We start from the raw sequence: 25,642 nt of genomic DNA on the forward strand, positions 1-25,642 counted from the left end.
GTCTGGAAGCTTCCCCTGTTAGGAGGAACGAGTACCCATGGTAGTTTGAATGAAAATGGCCCTCATAGAAATGTAAATCAAAACGACCTTGAGATTCCACCGTATACAAGTCAGAATGGCTAAAATCAAAAACACAGGTGATAGTGCCTGTTCGCAAGAATGTGGAGCAAGGAGACTACTCCACTGCTGGTGGCAAACTTGTACAGCCATTTTGGAAATCAATATGGCAGTTTCTCAAAAAATTGGGAAACGATCTACCTCAAGACCCAGCTGTACTCCTCTTGGGCATATTCCCACAGGACTCTCTATCCTACCACAAGGACACTTGCTCAACTGTGTTCACAGCAGCTTTATTCCTAATAGTCAGGAACTGGAAACAACCTAGAATGGATAAACCCTCAACCCAAGAATGGATAAATAACCTGTGGTACAGTGGAGTGTTAAAAATGACGTTATGAATATTTTAGGTTAAACGGGTGGAACTAGAAAAAAAAATCATGCGGAATGAGGTAAACCAAACCCAGAAAGAAAAACATGGTATGTTCCTACTTATAATAGCTGTAAAATAAAGGACAGTCATGCTATGAACCAGAGAACCAGAGAGGCTAAGTAACAAGGAGGCCTCAGGAAAGGGAGAGGTGCAAGACTCTCCCCGGGAGGCGGAACTAGAATAGATTTCATGGGTCAACTGGGTGGGGATGGGAACAGGAGAGATCAGATAGGGGAGATAGAAGGAGAAAGTATTGGGAGAGATGACTGGAATTGGGGGAGGGGCACTTTGAGGGTGAGGTAGAGATCTAGTGTAATGGAAACTCCTTGGAATCTTGCAAAGACTCATAGCAATGGAGGACAAGGAGTCTGGACTGGCCATCTTCTGGAACCAGCCAAGGTTTCCAGTGGAAGGACTGGGACATCAACCCAGTCACAAAACCTCAGACCTACAATTTGTCCTCCCTGAAAGATGTTGGAGTAAAGGTGGCACAGAACTTGTGGGTGTGGCCAACCAGTGACTGGTCCAACTTGAGACCCATGCCACAAGAGAGAGCCCACACCTGACACTGCTTGGAGGGCCAGGAACCAGAGGCAGGGCAGACCAGTGACCTAGGATAAAACTAAACATAACTGGCATAAAAAAAATCAACGAAAAAATTCATAATGATATTCTGCTATATTCGTAGATTGGGGCCTAGAATAGCTGTCATCAGAGAGACTACATCTAGCAACTGATAAGAACAGATGCAGAGACCCACAGCCAAACATTAGGCAGACTTGGGAAGTCCTGTGGAAGAGGAGGAGGAAGGAATATAGGAGTTAGAGGGGTTAAGGACTCCACAAAATCATGGCCCACAGAATCAACTAACCAGGGCTCATAGGGGCTCAGAGACTGAACCAATAATTAGGGAGCCTGTATAGGTCTGACCTAGGTCCTTTGTATATATGCTATAGTTGTGTAGTTTGGTGTTCTTGTGGGACTCCAAAAAGTGGGAGCAGGGGCTGTCTTGGACTCTTTTGCTTCGTTTTGGGGCCCCTGTTCTCCTATTGGGTTGTCTTGATATGAGGCCATGTGCCTAGTCTTACTGTAACTTGTCACGTTAGGTTGAGATCCCTGGGAGGCCTGCTCTTTTCTGAAGGGAAGGGGAGGAGGAGAGGATCTGGGTGAGAGGGGAGGTGGGAAGAAGAAAGAAAGAAAGAAAGAAAGAAAGAAAGAAAGAAAGAAAGAAAGGAAGGAAGGAAGGAAGGAAGGAAGGAAGAAAGGAAGGAAGGAAGGAAGGAAAGAAAGAAAAAAGGAAGGAAGAAAGAAAGGAAGAAAAGAAAGAAAAAAGGAAGGAAGAAAGAAAGGAAGAAAAGAAAGAAAAAAGGAAGGAAGAAAGAAAGGAAGAAAAGAGAGAAAAAAGGAAGGGAGAAAGAAAGGAAGAAAAGAGAAAAAAGGAAGGAAGGAAGAAAGGAAGGAAGGAAAGAAAGAAGGAAGAAAGAAAGAAAAGAGACTCCATAGGCTCATAGGGACTGGCACTATTAGGAAGTGTGGCCTTGTGGGAGGAAGTGTGTCCCTGGAGGTCAGAGTTTGAAGTCTCAGATGCTCAAGCCAGGCCCAGTGTGGCAATGCCTCTTCCTGCTACCGAGGATCCCGGTGTACAGCTCTCAAGCCTCCTCTCCAGCACCTGCCTTCATGCCGCCATGCTTCCTGCCATGACAATACTGGACTAGACCTCTGAACTGTAAGCCAGCCCCCCAAAAATGTCGTCCCTTATGAGAGTTGCCTTGGTCATGGTGTCTCCTCGCAGCAATGGAATCATCTCTAAGGCAGTTCAACAGAGTTTCTAGCTGCTGCTTACCAACCAATGTCTGATCTAGTACATGCTGGGCTGTAGACAATGCATCCCTGGTGTGATTCCCTAACTAGCAATGGATGTCTACTAGACAAATTCATTTGGGTCAGAATGAATGCAACAAAGCCTGGCCTTCCCTGCTCCCTCAAGGTGACAGAAAGTTAGGTCTATCTGTCTTCCTTCCTTCCTTCCTTCCTTCCTTCCTTCCTTCCTTCCTTCCTTCCTTCCTTCCTTTTCTTCTTTTAAATAATTCTTTTGCCCTTGGGAGCAAAATGTAACCCCCGGTGGTTCATGACGCCATTTCTCTACAACTTCCAGCCAGATTGAACTGGTTGCTCTAGAAGGTGGATGCCCTCCCTCCCTGTCTTCTCTCTTGCTGCTGAGGGCCCTTGAGGCTCACCGCTGATATTGAGCAAGTGTGTGAAGAAGAAAGACTGCTTGTGGAAGTCCTCGATGGCAAGGACGATAGGGCCATCCAGGCTGCTTCTGAGTGTCTTCTTGGAGCCGCTCTTGTCTGCGATGAGCGACTCAAGCATGGTGCGCACCATGTACAGCTTGAAAAGAAAGGGGGAGAGGGTCAGGGTGGCCTGCAGCACTGAGGGAGAACTTGCCTTTGCCTTCCCTTCCCACCTTCCTCGTTTGTTTGTTTTTCTGCTCGTAAAGAGAACTGTCTTAAGGAAGCACTGATTTAAGCAGAGAAGTAACTTTGGAACTACAGAAACCTCTTCTCTCTCTCTGCTGTTCTGGGTCCCAGCCCATGCCAGGCAAGCATTCCACCACCGAGCTGGCCACCCGCCCTCATCTCCCGTGAGGGAGACTGACCAGCTTTGCAAAGCTTTCTGCCGAGGGCCCACGGCACCCCTAGGTGACCTGACAATGGCAGGTAGTTAAGGTTCCTGCTTGCCCTGCTTAGCCAAGGGTGTCATCATCCATGTCACTCTCTGATCTGCCAGATGACCATGGAAACAGCATGGATGGGGCACTGAACCAGGAATCAAAAGAGCCAGGTTCAAAGCCAGGCACTGCCATTGACTTGCTGTGTGACCTTAGACAACAAAGCCTCCACTCTGGGCTCCAGTTGCCTTTTCTCACAGGAAGAATTGGACCAGATAAGTTCTCAACCCAATCTCTTTCAGTTCTAGCGCTGGGAGGAGTTATGCAATGGACAAAGCTCAAAACAGGTTCCCCCCACCACCACCTGGTTTCTGATCCTGCGTTTTGAACCTGCCAGTGAACGCTGGTGCCCTCTGGTGGCCTGGAGTGCATTGCACAGCTTTCCAGAGATTCTGGCTAAGAATCCATACTTACACAGGAAGCTATTAGACTTTAACGCCTGCTTACAGAGTGCCCGACATGCAAAGGGCCCAAGTGCAGTAGGGTTGTTCTTTCTGCTATTCTAGTTGTTTTTCCCCCCACACCATTTGTCTTTGAATCTGAGGGCCGGAAGTGGCCTTGAGGAGCCAGTCTAGGCCGTTCCTGCTGCCTCCCGCAGAAGGCACCCAAACCAACCCAGCCAGGAGGTGTTATTATACCAGGGATCGGCAGCCTCTTCGGCCCTGTGTGCCACCAGTGGGGTGAAACAAAGCCCTCGGGGACCACTGGCAGGCCTAAGACATAGATAGGAGAGAAGGAAGAGGGAACGGGAGGGTAGGAGAGACAGGGAGAGAGAGAGAAAGAGAGAGAGAGAAAAGCGAGAGGTATTGTATACAGTGGGAAAGCCACCACAACTGCAGGGGCCACACGTGACACACTCCGTCCGACCTCCCAACAACCATGCTACACTCTACTCCTTCTAGATGGGCCCTAGCCTCTCACCCACCATGGGCCTGGGAAGCACAGATCTGCATGCTACGCTACCCTATGCAGGGTCCCCTCTGTGGGTAAGGGATGAGCACTGTTGCTAATTTCCTCCCTTTATGAACCTGACAGTAGGCCTGTCTCCCTCTGACTGTCAAAGAACAGTGGGAAATGATGGTTGTGGGGTCCCCAAAGAAAGGGGGCTATGGTGACTGGATTCATATCCAGTTCTAACTACAGCGACACTGCTTTAGCCAACTGTGTTAATTTAACAGGGCACTCAGTCCACCAGGACAGCCTGCTGCCCAACCCCATGAGATGCCTACCTTTACTACATTCTGAAGGCTGTGACGGACCCCTCGGGTGGGCATCAGGAGACCTGGGTTCTTGTCCCACCTCTACCTGCCACTCATCCTGTGACTTGGACAAGTCACTTCCCCTTTCTGGACCTCAGTTACTCCATCTGTGACGGAGGGGCAGGGGGCAATGAGTTTACCGTTCAGGACTCTTCCAGCTTTGAGGCTGTCTAGGAGTCAACTAAATATGTCTGTGCCGTCAACCTATCCCAATGGCATCTAGGGGTGGGGCTTAGCTTTCCGGTGACCAACCTGCAGTTCTCAAATTGTCCACAAGATGCCCTCTCTCTTCTGTCTTCTGTTTATAGCACCTCCCCCTTCCCCACCCCTCCTCCCAATCCTTCTCTCCTAGCTCCTCCCAGGCCTTGTCTTCATCAACCTCTCAGAACTTGGCAAAATGCAGGAGAGCCATTCAGCCATATCAGGGCACTCAGAGTTAGGAAGCTCTCTGACCCTCAAATGTTCCAGAGTTGTCTACCAAGGCTTCTTTGGAATCTCTCACATGCAGAAGACAGCCTGTGCACACTGGTCGTCGGAAACTGCAGAGATAACCTGGTCAAACACTCATCTGCCCTGCACAGCCCCAGTCCCTGCCCAGACACGGACACACACAGAAGGGTGGGTAAGAAAGGGCCTCAGATGGCCCACTTCAGAGCAGAGACAGGCTTGAAAGGCTCTGTAAGGAGGAGCTTCCAGCTTGGGGTTCCTGAAGCCTGCAAGACCCTGGGGGTCACAGTCAGACTCACAGAAAATAGACCAGGAAATACCTTTTCCTATACCAGCAGTGAGAACCTAACTTCATGTGGTCCACTCCCCCCTCCCACCCCCCAAATAATTTTAAGACTGCTCTGGATAAACACAGACAACATCTTACTGCAAGAAGTTCTGGCTGGGAACCCAGAGTGTTTCTGACAACCAGACTTTCTCTAAAGGGAGGAGGCTTACCAAGCTTGTGGGCCGTCTTTGGGAAAGGGATGGGAAAATTAGAAAAGTGGTGGTAAAAAACCTCATCCAACGTTTTCGCTTTTAGGTGATAATCAGAGCCAAGAGAGGTTTAAGGCACTTGCCTGGGAACATACAGCAGGCCAGGGCAGAACTTGTACGTTTCCTGCCAGGGGCTGGTGTTAGTACAATACACAGAGTGCTGCAAGTGGACTCCATGTCAGATCTCTCCTGCACTGTCACATGTGAGCTCCACAGGGCTAGGAGACAGCTGAGTGGGTGGGTATGGTGCTAACACCTCTGGTCAGACAACTGAGGCACAGAGAGATTGTGTAACATGCCCAAGGTCACACAGGTGTCTAGGACTAGAACCCAGGTCTCCTGAATCTTAGGCCAGTGGTCTTCCTTTTTTTATATCAAAACAAGACATCGGGGAAAAAGCCCAGAGCAGCTGCTTAGGTCCTGCCCTCCTCACAAGGATCCCTGTCCCACTAACCCCACAGTTAAGCACGTTGCCCTTCCACGGTCCGACTGGCCTGGAGTCAGAGGAGCCAGGCTGTCCGGGAACCGCTCACCTGTGTGCTGGATGGCCCCACGGCACGGCGGGGCACCTTGATGTCAAAGCCACCTTTGGGGTCCTTCTCCCCTCTTAAGCATGGGTCATTGGGGGGCTCTCGGCCTCCCTCCCAGTCACAGATGGTCTTTCGAATGGCCTGCAGAACACTGGGGAAGGAAGAACGGGACTAGGCTCAGGTGTCTGAGAGGCTGTTTCCAGACCCAACGGGGTGTCAGCACTGCCTGCATCACAGTCCTGAGTGTCTGGGACGCACATTCATCCCTGGACCAACTCAGGGATGCTGCAGCAGTGCCAAGATGCTTTTAACAAGTGGCCGCCACGGCTTCGGTGGCCATTAACTACCAAAGAGCTCAGCTTTGAGCCACGCAGGGGACAAGAGGACAGGGCCTGGCGGTGGGGAGAGTAGGAGGGAGCCATAGCAACATCTCATTAGCGTCACTAACTTCACGGATAAAGTTTTAATAGTGGCTCGTGTTAGCAGTCCACTCGATACACACGATGACGTGTGCTGAAGTCCACACGTGGATTATCTCATTCAGTCATCCTATGGCTGTGGACACAATGACCCTATTTTATAATCTTCTTACAGCCCTATAATCAGTCCCGTGGGGTCCCGAATGAGGCCATCCTAGGACCTACCTGATAAGGACATTCTTTTTCTTGCGAACTGCTTGCCGCAATGGCTCCCGCAGCGTCACCTGGGCGAAGTCCTGCAGGGCTGCGTAGATAGTGTTGCGGATGGCCTGGTTGAAGACACTCTCCATCCTCCCCATGAGCACCTGCAAACCCTTGATCATGGCGATCACCTGGTGGGCACAGGGCACGGGTTAGCCTAGCTGTCACTCAGCAAGCCAGCTGCTCTCCACGCTTCACTGCGTTGCCGGGAGAGGGTACTGCAGAGACCCCGGAGAATGAGGCCAGTGCCTCTAAAACTGCCGGGTAAGAAATGGTGCTAAAAGCACACAGACCAGAGCTCTACCCTCTCCAACAGTAGTCATGCTAAAGGGGAACTCCAAGGCACTGGGGGTGGCCATGTCAATTACGTCCACCGCATGGAAACAAGAGTGTTTCCTGAGACGCTAGAGATAGAAGTATCACATGATTCAGCCATCTTGCTTCTGGGTGTAACTGAGGGCAATGAGACTACAATGTTGAAGAAACACATGAACCCAACGTTAACTGGACCACTAGCTACAACAGACAGGACAGGCTCTACCGAGGTGGGCCTTGATAGTGAGTGACCCGAGGTAGATGCAAACAGTGCAAGGTTATGCAGCCAGCAAGAAGGAATCTGCCATACGCAGCAGCATGGACGGAACTGGGGGACATTCAACATATCACATCCGGTGCACCACGTTACAGAGCTTCGAGTAAAAATACGCTGTAAGCAGGAGACCCAAGTTCAAACTCCCAAACTCGCGGAAAAGAGCTGAGCATGGTGGCGTGCTCGCAGTTCAGTGCTGGGAGACAGCAAGTGGGATTCTTGGGGCTCAGGTGGCCTAGCCTAAGTGGGGAAAAACCCCCAGGGTGGACAGCTCCTGAGGAATCACACACACACACACACACACACACACACACACACACACACACACACACACACACACATGCGAGAGGATACCTGGAAGGGTGCAGCAGTCAGTTATGGAGACGGGGTGGTTCATGGGCAGTTGGATAGGAGACCCAATTTCCTATGCTATGCCCGAGTGGAGAAGCCGCAGTGCACACAGAGCTGCACATTTCAAAACAGTCACTGAGAGGGGACTCTGAACTCGCACAACAATAATAACCCAAAGCGACAGAGAATCAGGAGAGCCGACCCGACCTTCTCATACTGTATCACACTCACGCGTCACAGTGGACCTCAGGTGTACGCATAGCCATCACATGTCAACCAGAAATAAGGGATGCTCAGGAAACGACACTAGTACCCTGCCACAGAAGCATGGCTGTGCTTCACGACACGGGTCACTGTCATCCTGGCCCATGCTCTAATCTCACCGATGACTGGTGACAAATCACAGCCGGTCCTTGGACCACGTTCTGGGTGGCACTCCTGTGCTTGATCTCTCTACAAACACTGACACGAACTAGACCAAACCAGATCACTGTTTTGACCCCCATGTGGCCGATAGCTGCCTGAGCCCCAAACTGGAATCTTTTCCTGAAGCTGTCCCACGGACACGTTTGCTTCTACATGTGCAGAGGAGGGAAGCTCGTGTTGTGTTATGCTCAAGACTGACTGGTGGGTATGCTGGATCCGGTGTAGAGGGGATAGGAATGAAGGGCTTGGGTAGGAGACGCAGTCTCTATTAATCCATGTTTACAGGCAGTAAACCTGCCTCCCCAGTCAGTCTCCAGTGGTAACACGCTGACTTGTGAGGACACAGAGTGGACGTGCGTGATGAATCAGGGACATGATGAATTGGTCTTCACACAGTGGCCACACTCTCACACCCACACAGTGATGTGTCTGACTGCACCCACCACCCTGAAGCCCAGAAGGTCCAATGGCTAGGAAAGCCCTGCTATGCACGTCCATGAACGAAAGCCCCTGACTGGAACCTTCTGTTGAACAGGAAGGAATGACGGAAAGGGTGATACACTTACCCGTGAGGCTTGTTTCTGTAGAACATCACAGAAATAGAACACAAGAAAACAAACAAACAAGCACAACAGTAGCAACTAGGGAGAGAAACCCTGTCAGAAGGTTTCCCCAGAGGCCAAAGAGTAGAATGGTCGGCCGCAGTAATTATGAAGAGAACTAGTAAGAGAGGCAGCATTCAAAGAGCTGGGCTCCTGGCCAGAGGTGAAATTAAAAAGCACCCAGACAGGGAGAAGAGAGCTGGCGCAGCAGTTAAGAAAGAGCATTAACTGCTTTTGCAGACCCAAGTTCAGTTCCCAACACCCATGTTGGGCAGTTTACCATTGCCTGTAACTCCAGCCCAAGGCTCTCTGATGCCTCTGGTCCTCTAAGACACTCACGTGCAAAGCCTCTCACACAGACAAACCCATGATTAAAACACTGAGACAAATGAAGAAGGGCTCAGAATAATTCCAAACACGGAGTGGGCAAGGCTGTAGGACTGGGGGTGGGGGTGGGGGTGGAAAATCTTTGCAACTTGAGACTGCGTAAAGGTTTCCGAGCTAGGATCCTCATTTGCATATTGTAAAATAATAAGATAAACGAGTGGACTCTGGCAAAATGGGAAACTAGTGCTCCTCAAAAGGCACTGTCAAGGAAAAGGGAGGCAAAGTCACCAGGTCGGGAGGCCACTTCCATTGCATACATGGTGAGAGTTTTGTGGTGAGGTCCTGGAAAGAGTTCTCTCTCACAGTTCAGTAATGAGAAGGCAGAAAGCAACGTTTAAAAAGCGAGCAAAGACTTCGGCAAAATACTTCCTGCAGGCTGACGGAAGAATGGTTGATGAGCGCAAGAAAAAATACTCGGTTATCATTGGACTCTGGGCAATGAGAACAGCGGGGTTAAGGACAGTCACCCACATGACCGTTAGAATGACCAAGATCATTCGTAAGATGGCCACTGCCAAGGCCCGTGAGGGCACAGAGCGACGTGACTCTCAGGGAGACGTGAGGTAGTGTGGCATTCCCCTTTGTGTGGCTACTGAGGGAACATCTATAGCGTGAGCACGCCAGTAAACAGCTAAAACTCGGCCAGGCTTCACAGAACACGCCTATAGTCCCAAGACCTGCCTTGGTTATCAAGTGAGTTCAAGGGCAACTTAGTGAGACTCTGTGTCAACAAAACCAACAACAATGGAAGAGAATCGAGTGTGTAGCCCAGCTATCCTCTGGTGGGATCATTGATCTGTTTTATGATTGGGTTCTGGGAACTGCACTCAGGTCCTCAAGGTTGTGGAGCCAGCGCTCTCTCACCCACTGAGCTGCCTTGCCAGTCCTCATCATATATATATATATATATATATATATATATATATATGTGTGTGTGTGTGTGTGTGTGTGTGTGTGTGTGTGTGTATGTATAAAAATTTTAATTTATTCTTAGAAAATGTCATACATGTGTACACTATGTACCGGCTGGTTTTGTGTCAACTTGACACAAGCTGGAGTTGTCAGAGAGGAAGGAGCCTCAGTTGAGGAAACGCCTCCGTGAGAGCCAGCTATAGATCTTTTCTCAATTAGAGACTGATGCCGGAGGGCCCAGCCCATTTTGGGCGCGGCCATCCCTGGGCTGGGGATCCTGGTTCTATAAGGAAACAGGCTGGGTAGGAAGCAGGGGAAGGAAGACAGGAAGCAGCACCCCTCCATGGCTTCTGTCTCGGCTCCTGCCTCTAGGTTCCTGCCCTGTTTGAGTTCCTGCCCTCACTTCCTTCAATGATGAACAGCAATACAAAAGTGTAAGCCAAATAAACGAGTCTCCTCCCTTCTTGCTTTTTGGTCATGGTGTTTCATGGCAGCAACAGAAATCCTGACTAAGATACATTGTATCATACATATCTATCCTCACTCCCCCTCCCTCAGGACCTCCCCTCCAGGTTCATATTCTCCTTTCATAAATGTTTATTCATTTATTTATTTATTATGTTTTAACTCAGGGAGTACAATCAGTGCTGCCCATACACCCATGGGCATGGAGTCATCCACTGGGGCACAGGGAACCAACCAACGGCCACACTCCTAAAGAAAAGTGGCTCTTACTACCCCAGGAACTGTTCTCCACTGAGGGCGGGGCCTCAGGAACCCTCCATAGTCTATGTTTAAATGAGCTGGATCCCTTGTCATTTCCTAGTAACTTTTGGCTGAGAACAAGAAGGATGGGAAAATAATTAGATAAAAGGCAGAAAGTTTTGATGAGAACAGCGTTGGGGGATCAGAACCAGCCAGGAATGGGGAGCAGCAGTCCAGGAGTAGGTGGGGAGAGCAGGGCTCACCTCCACAAAAGCAAACTTCTCCTCACTGGTGTAATTATAACGCGTGGCTCTCTCGTACTCTTCCGCGGTGCCCGGGCAGTCCTTGTTGCAGAACTTGTCTGTGGGGTGAACCAGCTTCCAAGAGTACTGGGGAGAGAAGCAACAGCCACTCCCATCAACTGAGGAACCGTAAACAAAACGGTCTAGCAATACCAGGGAACACGCTAACGGGATGTGGGGGTGAACATAAACAGAATACCAAAGGCTGAATCAAGGCAGGGTGATGGATGTGGGTTTTTAAAAATATTTTTTAAGGCTTACTTTTATTGTTGTTTATGTGTCTATATGTCTGTCTGTCTGTGGGGATGTGCCCACGAGTGTGGGTGTCACAGAAGCCAGACCGAAGCCGGAGGTGTACAATCTGCTGTGCTGGGCTTACAAGAGGTTGGGAACCAACAAAAATTGGTGCTGGGTCCCAGACGTAGTTTTTGTTTGTCTGTTGAATGATGAAAATATTCTTAACTGAGGTCATACCATTCTGTAAATACCCTCAGTGTACGTTTCAGTTAGGTAAGTAGTGTGGTATATGGAATTTCATGTTGAAAGACAGAATTCCAACGGGAGGCGGACGTCCATGGATGCCTTGTGAATCAGGTCAGCGTGGGGCCTGCCACCTCAGGACACTCACCACCTCCATGACGTGGGCACTCCACTTGGATAGCAGCTGCAGGCCCCGCAAGGCCAGGTCAAAAAGCTCCCGGTACTCTTCATCGGACTTCTGGCTGTCCAGCCCCGAGCCTGTCACCACCTGGGAGACACAGAATTTCACACTTACTTCATGGTTCATGGGCCTGAGGCTCATAAGTATCCCTCCTCTGATGCCCTGCAGGAACTGTGCAGTTCTCTTGTGCCCTTGTAGGTGAACTTGGCTTTGACTGGTGTCTTGCTGAAGGCCACAGGAGGCTTCCTACAGATCCCCACTTAGCCCCGCGGCAAAGGCTTTAACCCTATCTTGACCGTATTCACAGTAGGAAGTGTGTACTAGTAACTGCCAGGTTCACATCTTTGCAGGGATATGAACTCTGAGTATGTATGCAAGCGATGACTTTCCCACGGCACTGTGATATCCCAGGAACCCCGGGCTTCATATTCTACCTCACACACGGTGCTAATCACAGATCACCAAAATGGCATCACAGCTCACCTACTAGCTGTGATGCCCTGACTAAAAGGATCTGGCATAGAAGTCTGTAGGTGTGATATCCCATGCCACACACATGTGTGTAGCCACATAGAATACGTACATGGATGTGTATATATGTGCACACGAATATATGCAGGTTGTCATCCATGACGGTCGTGATCTTTGCAAATTTGCTTCGTCACTAGCTGTAATCTCCCAAATTAACACTTGCAGCACTGTCTACCCCTTGCAGACACCTGCCATGCTCACAGCTGAGCAGAGCCCTCTCCCTTACTGAGTTTGCACTCATATTGCGAGCAAACATCTTCCCTGCAGCTTAAGCAGCGTCAAGATGCCCACAATTTTGTGCTCTTAATGAACAATTTCAAACAGGGCTGATGTGTTATGCCGGTGGTTCCCAGCCTTCCTAAGGCTGTAGACCTTTAATATAGCTCCTCGTGTAGGGGCAACTATTTTTGTTGCTACTCCATAACTGTAATTTTGATATCGTTATGAACTGTGAGGCAAATATCTGTTTCCTGACGGTCTTAGGTGACCCCATGAGAAAGGTCATTTGACCCTGAAGGGGTTGTGACCCACAGGTTGAGAACCACTATGAAAGCCATGACCGTCATATATAGAAACACTTCCTTCAAACATAAGTCCTGGTGCTGCTGACTCTCGTTTAATCTCAATGAATCATCCAGAATTATCTATGTTTAGACAGAAACGGAGATCAAAGATCATTCTCTGCTGACAGAAGCACTGTGGCAAGAGGCTCACAGGAATTCCAATTTTCTCTATGGGCGATGGCTCATTTTCTTTTAAAATTCAGAGCTTATATAGTGTTTTGTAGAATGTCTCTGCTGAAAGTCATAAAGAACTGTAAAATATGTACACGTAGAAACTCGTTCGTTTGGTCCTGTGTGTCTGAGGAAGTCTATATCCAATGAATTTCTTCAATGTCAGATGGGAAATATTTTTTAAAATGCTGCATCTGTACCGTGCGATTTTGCCATTATCCCTCACATACAGAAAACCAACTATTTATGGTGTGATGGTTAGCTCTAGTTGCCAACTTGGAACAACTTAGAGTTGACGGATGTCTCAAGGAGAGGTCGTCTACATTGGGTCAGCCAGTAGATATGTCTGTGGGAGACTGTCTTAGGTTAACTGGATGTGAGAAGATCCAGCCTACAGTGGGTGGCACCATTCCCTAAACAGGAGGTACTGGATTGTGTTTGAGCGGAGAAACTGGGCTGAGCATAAGCAAGCAAGCAAGAGAGCACGCACTCGCCTTTTTCCACACTAAACTGTAGACGTGACGTGAGCTGCTGCCTCAAAAGTTCTTACCTCTGTGACTTCCTCATGGCGACAGACTCTAAGCTGGCACTGTGAACTGAAACAAACTCTTCTTTGGGTTGCCTCTTGTCAAGAGTATTGTACCACAGTAACGGAGAGGAAGCCTGACTATATAGCGTTTACACCTCGGATTCAGGTTTATAAATAATAGAGACAATTTATGACAGGTTCGAGTATGCAAGTAGGTTGTCAGGGACTTCTGTGAGGGTACTGAAACATCAAGAGACTTTGGTGTCAATAGAACATCCTGAAGCAATCCCTTGTGAATACCAGGAGGTAACTGTAATGATGATAGTGATAATAATAGTAATATATCTTTAGCCAGAATTAGACTCAGATGGCACAAACACGTGACAAATGCTTTTCCTGCTGATCTCACTTACTGGCACATCTAGAAAGACAGATAAATGTTTGGACTAGACACGGTCCTTGTGAACCCCAGGCTTACTGACCACACCGCCTGTATCTGGTCAGACTGACCCTATTTCAAATGTCCTGGATTATGATCACAGAAACTTCCTGAGCTAGGGTTTGGAGAAGGATAATTACTATGGCCACTGGCCACAAGGTGGAGCTAGTGAGCAAATGTGGCCTCTTCCACAATACGGAAGCTCAGGTTAGAGACCTACGTAGGATTAAACAGCATATTATTATGTATCTGAGAGAAAGGCATCCATGGGAAGGTGCCCACACAGATATATGATAATCAAAGTTAGTCCTGGGACGGTAGGATTCTATGGGATTGGCTTTGCGTATCTAATTTTTTTCTGTCTGTGAATTAAGATTATATAACTGATAATGTTCTTATATTTAAAAAAGAAAAAAAACCTCAAAACCTAATCCTTAGTGTTGGAAGAGACCTTTATGGTGTACGCAGTGTGGACCACCTCGGCTGTTGGCTTTGACTTCCCGTTTTCTCTGGTACAGGCTCTCTTTGTTGCTGGCCATTGCACTCAGCAGGCTGTCTGGTCAACAAGTGTCCCGTGTCGCTGTAGGAGCTCTGAGGTTGCAGATGCATGCTTTGCGTGAGTTCTGGAGGCCCTAACTCAACTGTTCCTTATGCTTGCACGGCGATCAATATTTTACCCACTGAGCCATCTCCACAGCCCTCTATGACTTTTCTGCTTCTTGGGCTCCATTTACGTTGGTTTTGCAAAGATCATATATTATTCCATAGCTATGCACGTTTAAGTGACATTAGGAGCAAGAGTGCTCAGAACGCTGTCTCTGGCCGTTGAACGTGACATGGGGTGAGTCCCATGAAGCCAATGAGCAGTTACTCCACCTTTATTCCAGGCCCAACACATGCCAGGCACCCCATTAATTATCTTAGTGACCCTTTCAACATAAACTCTGTCATGACTTTCAACTAAAACTCTGTCCACTTAAAAGACGTCTGAATTATTTTCAGTTGGCATAGCAATTGTAGCTATTGATGGGACACCGTGTAAACATGCAACACATGTATGCGATATGTGATGACCAGATGGGCTACCTGGTGTAGCTATCACCTCTGATGGCTTCTCTTCACATGCAGGGCCATAATTATTATCAAACACAGGCACTCTACTGTGTGATAGGACATTATAAGTAATTCCTCTTACTTGGCTATTGTAAACCCCTATTTTTCTTAAATATTTGCTATTTAATAAAAGTACAAATACCCCAAGGAGAAAGAGGGAAGGAAACTACCTCTCTTATCTGACTGTACCTCTGTATCTGTTAACAATGGTCTCTCCATCAGCGACTCCCTCCCCACCCCCATCCTCCCCGGGCATCACTAGTCTTATGTCCTTTATGTGGATGAAGGAATGTAGGCCACAGAGATACTGACCGTCCATCCTAGTGTGACTTAGAACCCACGCTTCCAGCAAGGCATCCTCCAGCGACTGGCAGTGTGCTCCCCCTACCCAACGCTGCCTGGTCCTGCCCAGTCTCTGTACAGCTGCGGGGCCTGGACCAGCCGCGGAACTCACCTCGCTGTTGCTGTAGCGAGCCAGCTCAGAGATGAAGCGGATGTGATCGTCCCGGATCTGAACCATCTGCTCACAGATGTTGTACTGGGGGCTGATGCTGCTCTGGGTGCACGTCCACCTGGGGAGAAGACCACAGCGTTTGTGTGTGGGACCCAGCTCCGGGTGCCTTCGTGGGATAGGCTCCTTCTGCACACTAGCTGCTCCTGGTCCTCAGACAACACAGCTGGCTCCTCTGGGTGAAACCAAACGGTAAAGTGGCCGCCTATGCCCCAGAGCCCGCTCTGTAGACACCATGGCTAGGAAGAAGAGCCCTGTCTCTGCCTTCTCCAGACTACGCCACAGGTGTTTCTAGACACCGGTGCACGATACTCACCAGGTAAGTGAGAAGCCGAGAGCCAAGATCACAGCCTCTCTGTGGCCACAGAAGGACAGAATCACAGCCGAGCAAACCAAGGTGGGCAAATCTCCCTGTCTTTCCCAACAGGGGCCTGGTGACATGGACATGCCCATGGTGAGAGACTTCCTATCATTCTGAGAGGTGTGGCTGGTACCTCTTCCCCACCACTTCTTCCTTGCTTGGTCCCTTCCTTCCTTCCTTCCTTCCTTCCTTCCTTCCTTCCTTCCCTCCTTCCCTCCTTCCCTCCTTCCCTCCTTCCTTCTTCCCCTTCTCCTCCCTCCTCTCCTCTCTTCTTTCTCTTGTCTCCTTGAAAGATGTCCTTAGGGAAACCACCCTGGATTGGAGAGGAAACGAATGAAGAACAGTCTTCACTCTCTGCCCCTCTCCCTCTGTCCAGAATAGTGGTTCAATAGGCAGACCAAGAGAATGGAAGCCAGTCGGCAGGCAAAGGTTTGGACAGAACTTTCAAAAGAAGATGCAAAGGGGCTCTCTTCAGGATTATGAGTAGTGAGCCTTCCTCTGGCTTAGCCTACGCTAGCTTTTCATTTTGAGCTACTCGTAGGGGGATACTGTTACTCAAACTTCTGACTCTGCCTGATGACAAGCTGATAACTGCTCTCTAAGACTGCCAGACATGAATTTCCCCAAGGACTCATCTCTGGGGCTCCAGGTAGATATAGGTTATAGGTCAAGGACCCCTTTGCAGGCAACTTAGGTTTTTTTGGGGACAGGGGTCTACTGTAGGTGAGGCTGGCCTTGAACTCCTGATCCTCCTGCCTCCAGCTCCCAACTGCTAGGATCATAGGTGCTTATACCACACTCAGTCTCTGTTGGTATCATTTTAATCCCAGCTACTAAGACTGGCTACAGCAAGAGGACCACACAGTCAATGTAAGCCTAGGCTACAGAACTGAGTTTACTTAATGAGCAATGACCCCAAATAAAAATAAGAAGAGAGACAAGGCTGTAGTTCAGCCGTAGGGTACTTGCCCAGCATGTAAAAGATCTTGGGTTAATTGCCAGCACTCACTGTAAACCTAAGAAAGACACTGACCAAAGAGTGGCAAGGCCTGATTTATGTGGATAAGCCACCGTGGTCTCTTAGTTGTAGGTATTACACATGTAGATCTGATTCTGAGATCAGAGGGACCAAAGGTGGAACCAGATCAACCACCCCCACCCACCCACCCACGGCCACCCCTGGGAGCCACTGACTTACCCCCAGGCCTTAGCCTAGATTCCCTAGAACCATGCTCATTAGCTGACTTAGTGGGAAGTTACCAACCCAGGCCACTGCTGGAACCATCCAAGCCACACCCACACCATTAACCGTGTACTTACTGCATAGTCACAAAACCTGAGCAGAGAGACCTGACCCAGGGTGATGACTGCTGCCATCAGTAGACTCCTGCTGTCCCACTGAGGGGAGGGGGTCACCGCAGAGCAGGACAAGGGGTGTGGCTGTGCTCTGAGCCCTTTAGAGTCTGGCAGCTAAGGGCTGGTGCAAAAGGGCTCAGAGCACCCAAGCCATCTCCCTCCCGGCACTGCAGGAATCCACCTGCCCAGGGCTCTGGGGAGGGAGGAGGGACTGAAATGGTCCCTCAGCTCCCTGCCCAGGCTGGGCGTCCTCACAGGAGCCAAGAGACATTACGGCAGGCACTCACTTGGACTTGTTCTCTTCATAGTGAGCACTGGTCTTAATGTATCTGGCCAGCTCTATCTGCATGTCGCCGAAAAGGGGTACCACCTGCAGCTGCTGCAAAGGAAGCAAACAGAGCGCGTGAGATGGCACCTGTGAGATGGCACCTGTGAGAGAGATGGCACCTGTGAGAGAGATGGCACCTGTGAGATGGCACCTGTGAGAGAGATGGCACCTGTGAGATGGCACCTCTGAGAGAGATGGCACCTGTGAGAGAGATGGCACCTGTGAGAGAGATGGCACCTGTGAGAGAGATGGCACCTGTGAGAGAGATGGCACCTGTGAGATGGCACCTCTGAGAGAGATGGTACCTGTGAGATGGCACCTGTGAGATGGCACCTGTGAGATGGCACCTGCAGGGCGGGGCTGCTGTACCGTGGTCGGGGTGGAAGGCTTCAGTGTGTACCTCATCCCGGTAGCTTGAATTACTCCTAATGGGTTAGCCATGGGGTCCTGGCACCCAGAGGAGTCCCAGCCAGCATACAGGCCCTTCCCCTGCCTCCAACCAACTGTATACTTCAAGCAATTGATACCAGGAAGCAAAGGGACCTATCCAGGGTCACGTCGGTGAGTAGAGGACCAGATGGCTAGCCTCCTCGCACAGGGTCCTTTCTACAGCTCAGAAGATTTCTGCTGCTCCCCACACGACTAGGTGCAGATGGCAGCAGGCTACTGCCTGGGGGGGGGGGGGACCTGAGACTGTCCACCTGATACTGAACATTAAAGTATAGATAGCCCAGGACTTGCGGAAGGAAGGCTACTGTCTCCCTATGTCTGTCTCTCCTGCAGTGGACACAGGACTAGGCACTTTGCAAATACTCTCTATGTAGCTGAGCCTGTAATCCCAGATTATTTACGACACAAAGGCAAGAGGACCTTGTGTTCACAGGATTCATGGGCAACACAGTGAGGCTCTACCTTAAAAAGAAGAAGTTGGGATATACGTAGTAATAGAGGACTTAATTCTCGTGGCTGAGGCCCTGGGCTTAATTCGAAGCACTGAAGAACCCAGTCGCCCAACCATCCAGTGTCTCCATCCACACACAACCAAGGAGCGTCAGTCCTGTCTCCCATGGTACTCAACACACAGATCTGCACGTAGGGAGCTTAGTCTGTTCAGAAAATCAGACCACGTAGAGCTCCAGGAGGCCTCGTCTATGACTTTCTCAAAGCTACTCAGAAGGCAGCGGAGCCAGCTTAAATGCTGACCCTCTGTAGGTCTGGTTCTACCTTCCTTCCTTCCTGTTGCCTAAAGGCAGACATAGCAGTTTCCCAACATGGGCAGCTCTAGAGAAAAGCTAACAAATCAAGACCCGTGTGACTCACATTTCTCCTTAAATCTCACCTAATAGCTGTCACAATACAACATCCCCTCAGGGCAGATCTCACATCTGTAGGGCCCAACATTATAGTCAAATCAGAATGAGAGGTTCAGTTCCAGATGTGACATCTCCTTGTTCAGACTCCAAAGACTTAAAATTTAGCTGCGAGCTTTTCTTAGAAGGTTTTGGGGCCAAATGGTCAGATCTAGGAGGTGCTTGACGGGATGCACTTAGGCAGAATGTTGTGCCTAAATAGCCTGAGCAAGTGGACTGTCATGGATGGGCCCCAGAGTGGCTAAAATGCCAAACACAAATTCACTTAGAATCTAGTGTTTCAGGGATGGGGAAATGGCCCAGCAGCTAAGAACATTTGCTGCTCTTTCAGGAGCAGGGTTTGATGCCAGGTACACACATGACAGCTCACAGCCATCAGTTCCAGGGTAACCAATGCCCTCTTCTGGTCTCTGTGGGCACTGCATACACACAGTGAGACACAGACACAATGCCCATACTTGGACGATGAAAGTAAATCTTAGGGGTTGGGGATTTAGCTCAGTGGTAGAGCGCTTGCCTAGGAAGCGCAAGACCCTGGGTTCGGTCCCCAGCTCCGGAAAAAAAAAAAAAAAAAAAAAAACAACAACAACAACAACGAAAGTAAATCTTAAAAAGAGAAAAAACCCAAAAACCAATCTAGTCTTTAGTCTTGCTTTCATGAGCTGTAGGGCATAATAAAAATTGACACAGGTTTTGTCTCCTAGGATGCAAGTCTGTCTTTAGATGAAAGACTTTAGGAAGGGGAAAAGGAGCTTGCAGGAAGACTTACAAGGCCTCCGTGGAATCCCAGCCGAGTCCAGAAGCTGGGCCTCACCCACATGTGGGCAGTAGACCTTGCTTTAGTGAGAGCAGCTGTGGCTTGTGCTTCTCTAGCTTCCTTTTCCCCGAGGATCTATAGATGCCTATGACCATCTCCACAGCTTTCTGGCTAATTCCATCAATTCCTTCCCCCAAGGATCGATGTTCTAGTAATTCTGTCCCGGTCCCCGGCGCCAGCCCCGATGACTAACCTTAAAGAACTTATCAATTTTGCTAAGGTTGATTCTCTTCTTGGCATCCAGCTTGTAAATATTACTGACATTTCCATCCATCAGATAGAGGCCAAAGCCCATCACCTAGAAGGAGAAAGGGGCCAAGAACAAAACTCATCACACCTCTGGAGCGGCTAACAAACAAGGGGGGCGGGGTCTGCGGTGCATGTTTGCGCATGCGTGCGAGCTGAGCAAATCCACTGGCCTCTTGTAGAGACACACACGCTATTTCAAATTCACAGCCGATCTCCAAATTAAAACAGAAAACGCGTGCCTAATTTCAACGAGGAATTTAGTGTATTGTCACAGCAGAATTTAGTGTATTGGCACAGCAGCCACTCTGGGCCAGCGGTTATGGTCAGGGTTTAACAAGTGTAGTCTCGGTTCAAAGAGGGGCTAGAGAGCTTGCTGGAACCACACGCATGTGCTGCAGAGACTAGCTGCAAAGGGTTCAGCCCAGGATCTCCATTTACGTGTGCATTTATAGATCCTCTGGGAGAGAAAGGACTTTATTGTTTCCCAGAGGTGTCAGGAGACAGACACTGGAATAATGATAAATGACCGTAAAATTTCCCAGAAAAACAGCAATGGAAAGGCTCCGAGAGAGCCGTGGGAGCCACTGTTAAAGAGCAGATCCCCACCTGAAGGTACTGATACTCTGATCTGTCAGCCTATTTGCTCGGTCCTTTAGGTAAAAGAGAGACACAGGAACTCACTCCGTTTTGTACCTTTATTTCTTATGGGGCGTGGCTAAGAGAAGCAGCAGAGGATGCCTATGATAGCTGCTTCCTGCCTGGTGCATTCCGCCCTGCAGCCACAGCACCAGATTGTCCTGTAAGGGCTTCGAGCACCCCCTGGTGGCATCTGAGCTCACTAACTAACTGCAAAGAGAGGAAGGCTTGAGAATCTGATGTCATCTAAACTCGCTGGGAGATGCTGTAGTAAGGCAGCCTGGGGCGGGGGAGGGGGACATCAGACTTGGGCATAACTGCTGTAACCACCCATGTTTGGCACTGGGGAAGGGACGTGGTTAAAGCTGGGGCAACCTTTGCTGGTTTCTGATAGCCCAAGGAAGCTGGAGTGAGGGAGTCACAAAAGCCACACTGCCCTGTGCTATGGTTTCAATAAATTTCATTTCCCTGAGCTCGTGCAAGCATTTAAGCTTCAAAGTCACAGGGCAATGACGTTAAGAGGGTGAAACCGGGTGGATGTGGTAAGCATGCACCTGTAACCCAAACTGGGAGGCTGAGGGTGGAGAACTGAGAATCCACGGCGAGCCTGGGCTACAGAGAGAACGTCTCAAAAACAAAAAATTAAAAGAGGTTGAAACTTAACCTCACAGTTAGTTAAAGGTGAGGCCTCTTGGAAAACCATTGGATTAGATCTTTGGAGGCCCCCACGACTGAATACTGGTGGTTGTACACGAGGACACACAATGGTTCCACCATGGGATGCCCTCAAAGAACCCCAATATCACTTTCAGTCTTGAACATTGTGGGCTAATGGCCCAGTCAGCCATGTGCTTGTAGCACAAGTCTAAGACCTGAGTCCAATCTCTAGCGCCCATGTAAAAGCTGGTAAGGTGGTGCACATGTGTACACCCCCCACCCCCCACCCCCCCCGCTGGAGGCGGAGAATCAAGCCAATTCCTGAGCTCGCTGGTCAGACATTCAGGCCTAAAGGGTGAGCTCCAGATTCCAGTGAGAGACAGTATGTCAGAAAAGAAGATGTGGCTGGAGCAATGATGACTCATTACTGCTGGGCAGCTCACGATAGCCCATAACTCTAGTTCTAGACTATCTGACCCTTCTGGCCTTTAAGGATACCCAAAATCCTGTGCACACACCCACACATGCATATTTAAAATAATAGAAGTAAGTTTTTAGAAAAGAGTATGGAAGGCTCCTGAAGAATGACACTGTTGGTTTATGCACACACACACACACACACACACACACCCTGTGAGGAGGGAAAGTTTTACCTTGAGGAGCATGTGCTTCTCACTGGGTGTCAGGTACATCTTATTCTCATAGTAATCAACACAGATGTTGACAATGTCTGCCAGCAGCTCCTCATAGCCCGGGATCACTTCCAGTTGCTGGTGAAGACACTAAACAACAGCGCCACCCACTGGTCAGGCAGAGGAAACACCTTCCCGTACCACCCAGTAGGCCCAGAATAAATGCACACTTTGGTCCCTCCTGAGATCCCAGGAGGAGCGGGCTTTCCTGACAGCAGGTGCTGGCACGTGACTCCTGCTGGATGCTGGGCATTAGCTGGTTGTCCCTGCATCCTCCCACAGCAGGAACCTAACCTCTTGAGTCTCCCACACTAACCCTGCCAGTGCTGAGGGTTGAGTGTGTGTGGACTCTTGGACAACCCAGCTTTATAGTGATGGGGCCTGCAGTAATTGTGGTTTAATTTTGAGGGTCTCTATGAGGTTTTTCCAGACAAAGGCAGGGGGAAGACCTACCCAGGGAAGGAGGAAGATCTCTTTCCTGGCAGGATCCAGGAGCATCAAAACAGTTAGGAAGGTTTCCCCTCAGAGACAAACTGGGCTACTACGGGATACTCATGGATAGCACTGGGGGAACACTCTACAGACAGCAGGGGGCTGAGACTCCATATCCTTCTCTAGTGACATAAAAGGCCCCACTACAGCCAGGCCTTTGAGATGCCTTGGGAGCATCACAGCCCCTCTTGTATAGGCTGGGTCCTGCAGACACTCTTGTTATTAACTGAACTGTCAGAGAGATAGAGCCAGCTATGACCATCACAGTGGAAGAAGAGAGGCCCAGTGGATGCACCCTGGCAAACTGGTGGTGGTAACTATAACTGTGCCTTCCCAGGCTCTTGGCCATGTTCTTTTTGTACACGCTTCATTTATTTTCCAAGATAATCCTGTGAGATATATTCTCATAATAGTCTCAAAAGAATATACCCACTTTATGGATGAATAAATCGAGCCTCTGACTTTACCCAAAGTGCTGTTATAAGTGGACCTATGGTAAGGCTTGTCCTCAACCTAGAGCCTGATGTGAGGGCCACAGTCCTGTCTCGGAAGCTTCCAGAGAACCAAAAAGAGGGGAGGGGGTCACTGGCTGAAGCTATACTCCCATGAAGGGCAATGGAGACAAATGTGGATTGAGCTGTGTCCTCTCCCTTGGAGTCCCCTGAGCCTCGGGCCCTAGTATTGCTTCCTTGGGATGCCAGGCAGGACCGACAGGGAACTTGTCCTCACCTGGGTGATCCTGTTGTGATTGGCCAGGAACATGGACAGGTTCTGAGATTCCTGGATGGACTGGGGGTCCGCCATCTTCCTTAGGAACTGGGCCGCTCTGAAACACAGAGAAGGAAGCAGTTAACAGGGTGCCCGGGAGTCTGCTCCTGCTTAGCCAACAAGAGACACAAGGCTCTAAACACCCAAGGGAGCCCAAGGTCAAAGGAAAGTGTTTGGCAATTCTTTCTCTCAGGCCGTTTACACCCTTATGACAGCTGCTGGGTATTGAAGGGCATGAAACCACAAACAAACAAGCTCACGGAATCTAGGAGCATTTAATGGAAACCAGGAAGGAACGATGAGACAGGGAGTGTGGTCAATGTCCTTGAGCCTGGCCAGGATCTCTGGGGAGCTGCACAGCGAGTCTGGTAGAACAATCACAGGCAGGAAGCTTCATTTCATGTGTTCTGGTCATTATATGAAAACCTCAGCATCCCATTTTCAGGTTGGTTTGTAGTCCCGGGGATTGGACCAGGGCATCGTGCATGCTGAGCAAGCTGACCCCTGAGCTATGTCCCCAACCTTGTTACTATTTTTCACTTCTGAGATAGTGTCCTGCTAAGTTTTCTGGGCTGGTCTCGAACTCACTCTGTAGCCTAAGCCTGAACTGATGAAAACTACAAGGATGTCAGTCCTGGGCTGCTAGGCCCAGTTGCTGATTCTTCTGCTGCAGCTTTCTGAGTAGCACGGATCACAGATCTGGCTTTCCCTCAACGTTCTCATGCACAGCACTGTACGACAACATGGAGCCTCTAACCGAAGTGCCTGACAGAGGACGCAGGCTGGGCTTAACCGTGTCCCAACTTAACCTAGCAAGGCACAGCTCGCGTCACAGTAACTTGTGAGAACGGGTTTTAGGACACAGATGTTGGCTGCGGTCATTATGGAAGTTGTGGGCCATAACAGGAAGTATATGGGGAAGGATGCTGTGCTGGTGGCCATCTGTGATCTCTCGAGTTGGCCTTGAGATGGGCTCTAACTATTGGGCAACCCAGGTTTCACATCTGCCCTCTTCTTTCTGTAGCCGACTTGAAATCCTAGGGAGGTGTGGCAGGATAGGGATAGGGTCCTTCTTTGACGGTGATATGGACAACCCTTCCCAGAGTTATAGAAAGACTAGCATTTATCAGAGCTTCAACCAACTCCCAGGGGTTCTGCCATTTTGCAGCGTTCCCTGTCTTGGGGGTGGCTATATCCTGGCTTCTGGAGAAGAATAGCCGCATCTCAATCCCAGCCCCCTTTTCAACGATGACATGGCCCCCTAATTCTGTCATCCGCTCAGATCACCTCCACCTGACCCAGTGTCTGACGTCAGGATTAGCAAGCTGGATGGATAACAATCTTGGTCGGGACTTTTTAAATGCACGAGGAAGGGGGTGCTCTTTTCTAAAAAGCTGGGGTTATGCTATGGACTGGCGGGGAGCCACTGCAGGGGCCTGGCTGAGAAAGGAGACCATGGAGAGAGAAGTGGTAAAAGAGATCCAGCCAAATGCAGCTGCTGGGGTAACTGGAGGAATGTGTGCCTGGGCTTTGCAGTTCTGGGACACAAGAGGTGGCTTCTGTTCCTCACAGAAAACAACAGTGCAGTGCCTTATGATAATCTTTCTGCCGTGAGGTAGGCATGGCGGAAATTGCTTCTGTCCCCTAGATGGGGGAAGGTGAGGACCAGACTCCATCTTGAGGCATCGAGCCTGGCCAACCAACATCAACTCTTTGAAGCCCCAGCTTGGAACTGTCCTCCTCAGACCACCCTGACACAGCGGCCAGGTTTGAGGGAAGCTACTCTATTACTAGGGAATATGTCGGTGAGAAGGGCCCAGGGAGCGGGGAGGGCTTCTGACCTCTTGTAGGCAGAGTGGTCGTTCTTGACACTGCACTTCATGTTTTTGAGCTCATCCAAGACGGCAAACATGTTGATGAACTTGCCCAGGGTCAGCAGGTAGGCCTCGGAGACAAAGTCCTTCCTGCGCTCCGCGTGGCACAGTCGCTTCACCTCACTGCAGAAACGCTCGATGGCTTTGCGCTGGAGATAGAAGAACAGTGTAAGGGCTCATCTGCCGTGCCAGGCAGTCTTTCTCCGAGATGTCCTCGCTTCCGAAGCTAACCGTGACTGTGTGCTGGGACCTGTTCCAAGTGAGTTTACCTTATGAATTAGTCCCCAAAACACATTTGCTATCAGGCACCGTGTCCCCGATGTGTGAAATGCAGGGAGAGACAGAGGTTCATCCAACAAGCAATTGATTATTGAGTGTCTACTCTATACCATACAGCCATTGTAAGGACTGAGGTCAAGCAGAAATCAAAACAAGAAGAAGAAAAAAAAAAACTGCCCTAAGGATCGTATATGCCAATTAAGTAATAGAAAACAAAGTAAATTCTTTGCAGCAGAATTTCATACTTGATATGGCAGGAAATGAAGAAGGGACAGAGGCTGGGAAGGGCTCGTAAGA

General features: G+C 49.5%; 1 protein-coding gene across 11 annotated transcripts in view; it reads right to left on the reverse strand.

Annotated features, from left to right (window-relative positions):
* Window positions 1-25,642, reverse strand: part of Cyfip2 (cytoplasmic FMR1 interacting protein 2) — a 119,630-nt gene that overhangs the window by 63,117 nt on the left and 30,871 nt on the right. For 6 of the 11 annotated variants that reach the window (NM_001446893.1, XM_087571631.1, XM_087571632.1 and 3 more), the window contains 11 exon segments: window positions 2,728-2,881; window positions 5,998-6,145; window positions 6,639-6,805; window positions 10,910-11,035; window positions 11,577-11,696; window positions 15,410-15,527; window positions 17,471-17,562; window positions 19,892-19,996; window positions 21,894-22,022; window positions 23,154-23,250; window positions 25,034-25,215. In NM_001446893.1, coding sequence (NP_001433822.1) covers window positions 2,728-2,881; window positions 5,998-6,145; window positions 6,639-6,805; window positions 10,910-11,035; window positions 11,577-11,696; window positions 15,410-15,527; window positions 17,471-17,562; window positions 19,892-19,996; window positions 21,894-22,022; window positions 23,154-23,250; window positions 25,034-25,215 — 1,438 coding nt within the window. 11 annotated transcript variants of the gene reach the window in all.

The sequence above is a fragment of the Rattus norvegicus genome, chromosome 10 (genome assembly GCF_021556685.1).
Source record: "Rattus norvegicus strain SHRSP/BbbUtx chromosome 10, alternate assembly SHRSP_T2T, whole genome shotgun sequence".
Classification (NCBI taxonomy): domain Eukaryota; kingdom Metazoa; phylum Chordata; class Mammalia; order Rodentia; family Muridae; genus Rattus; species Rattus norvegicus.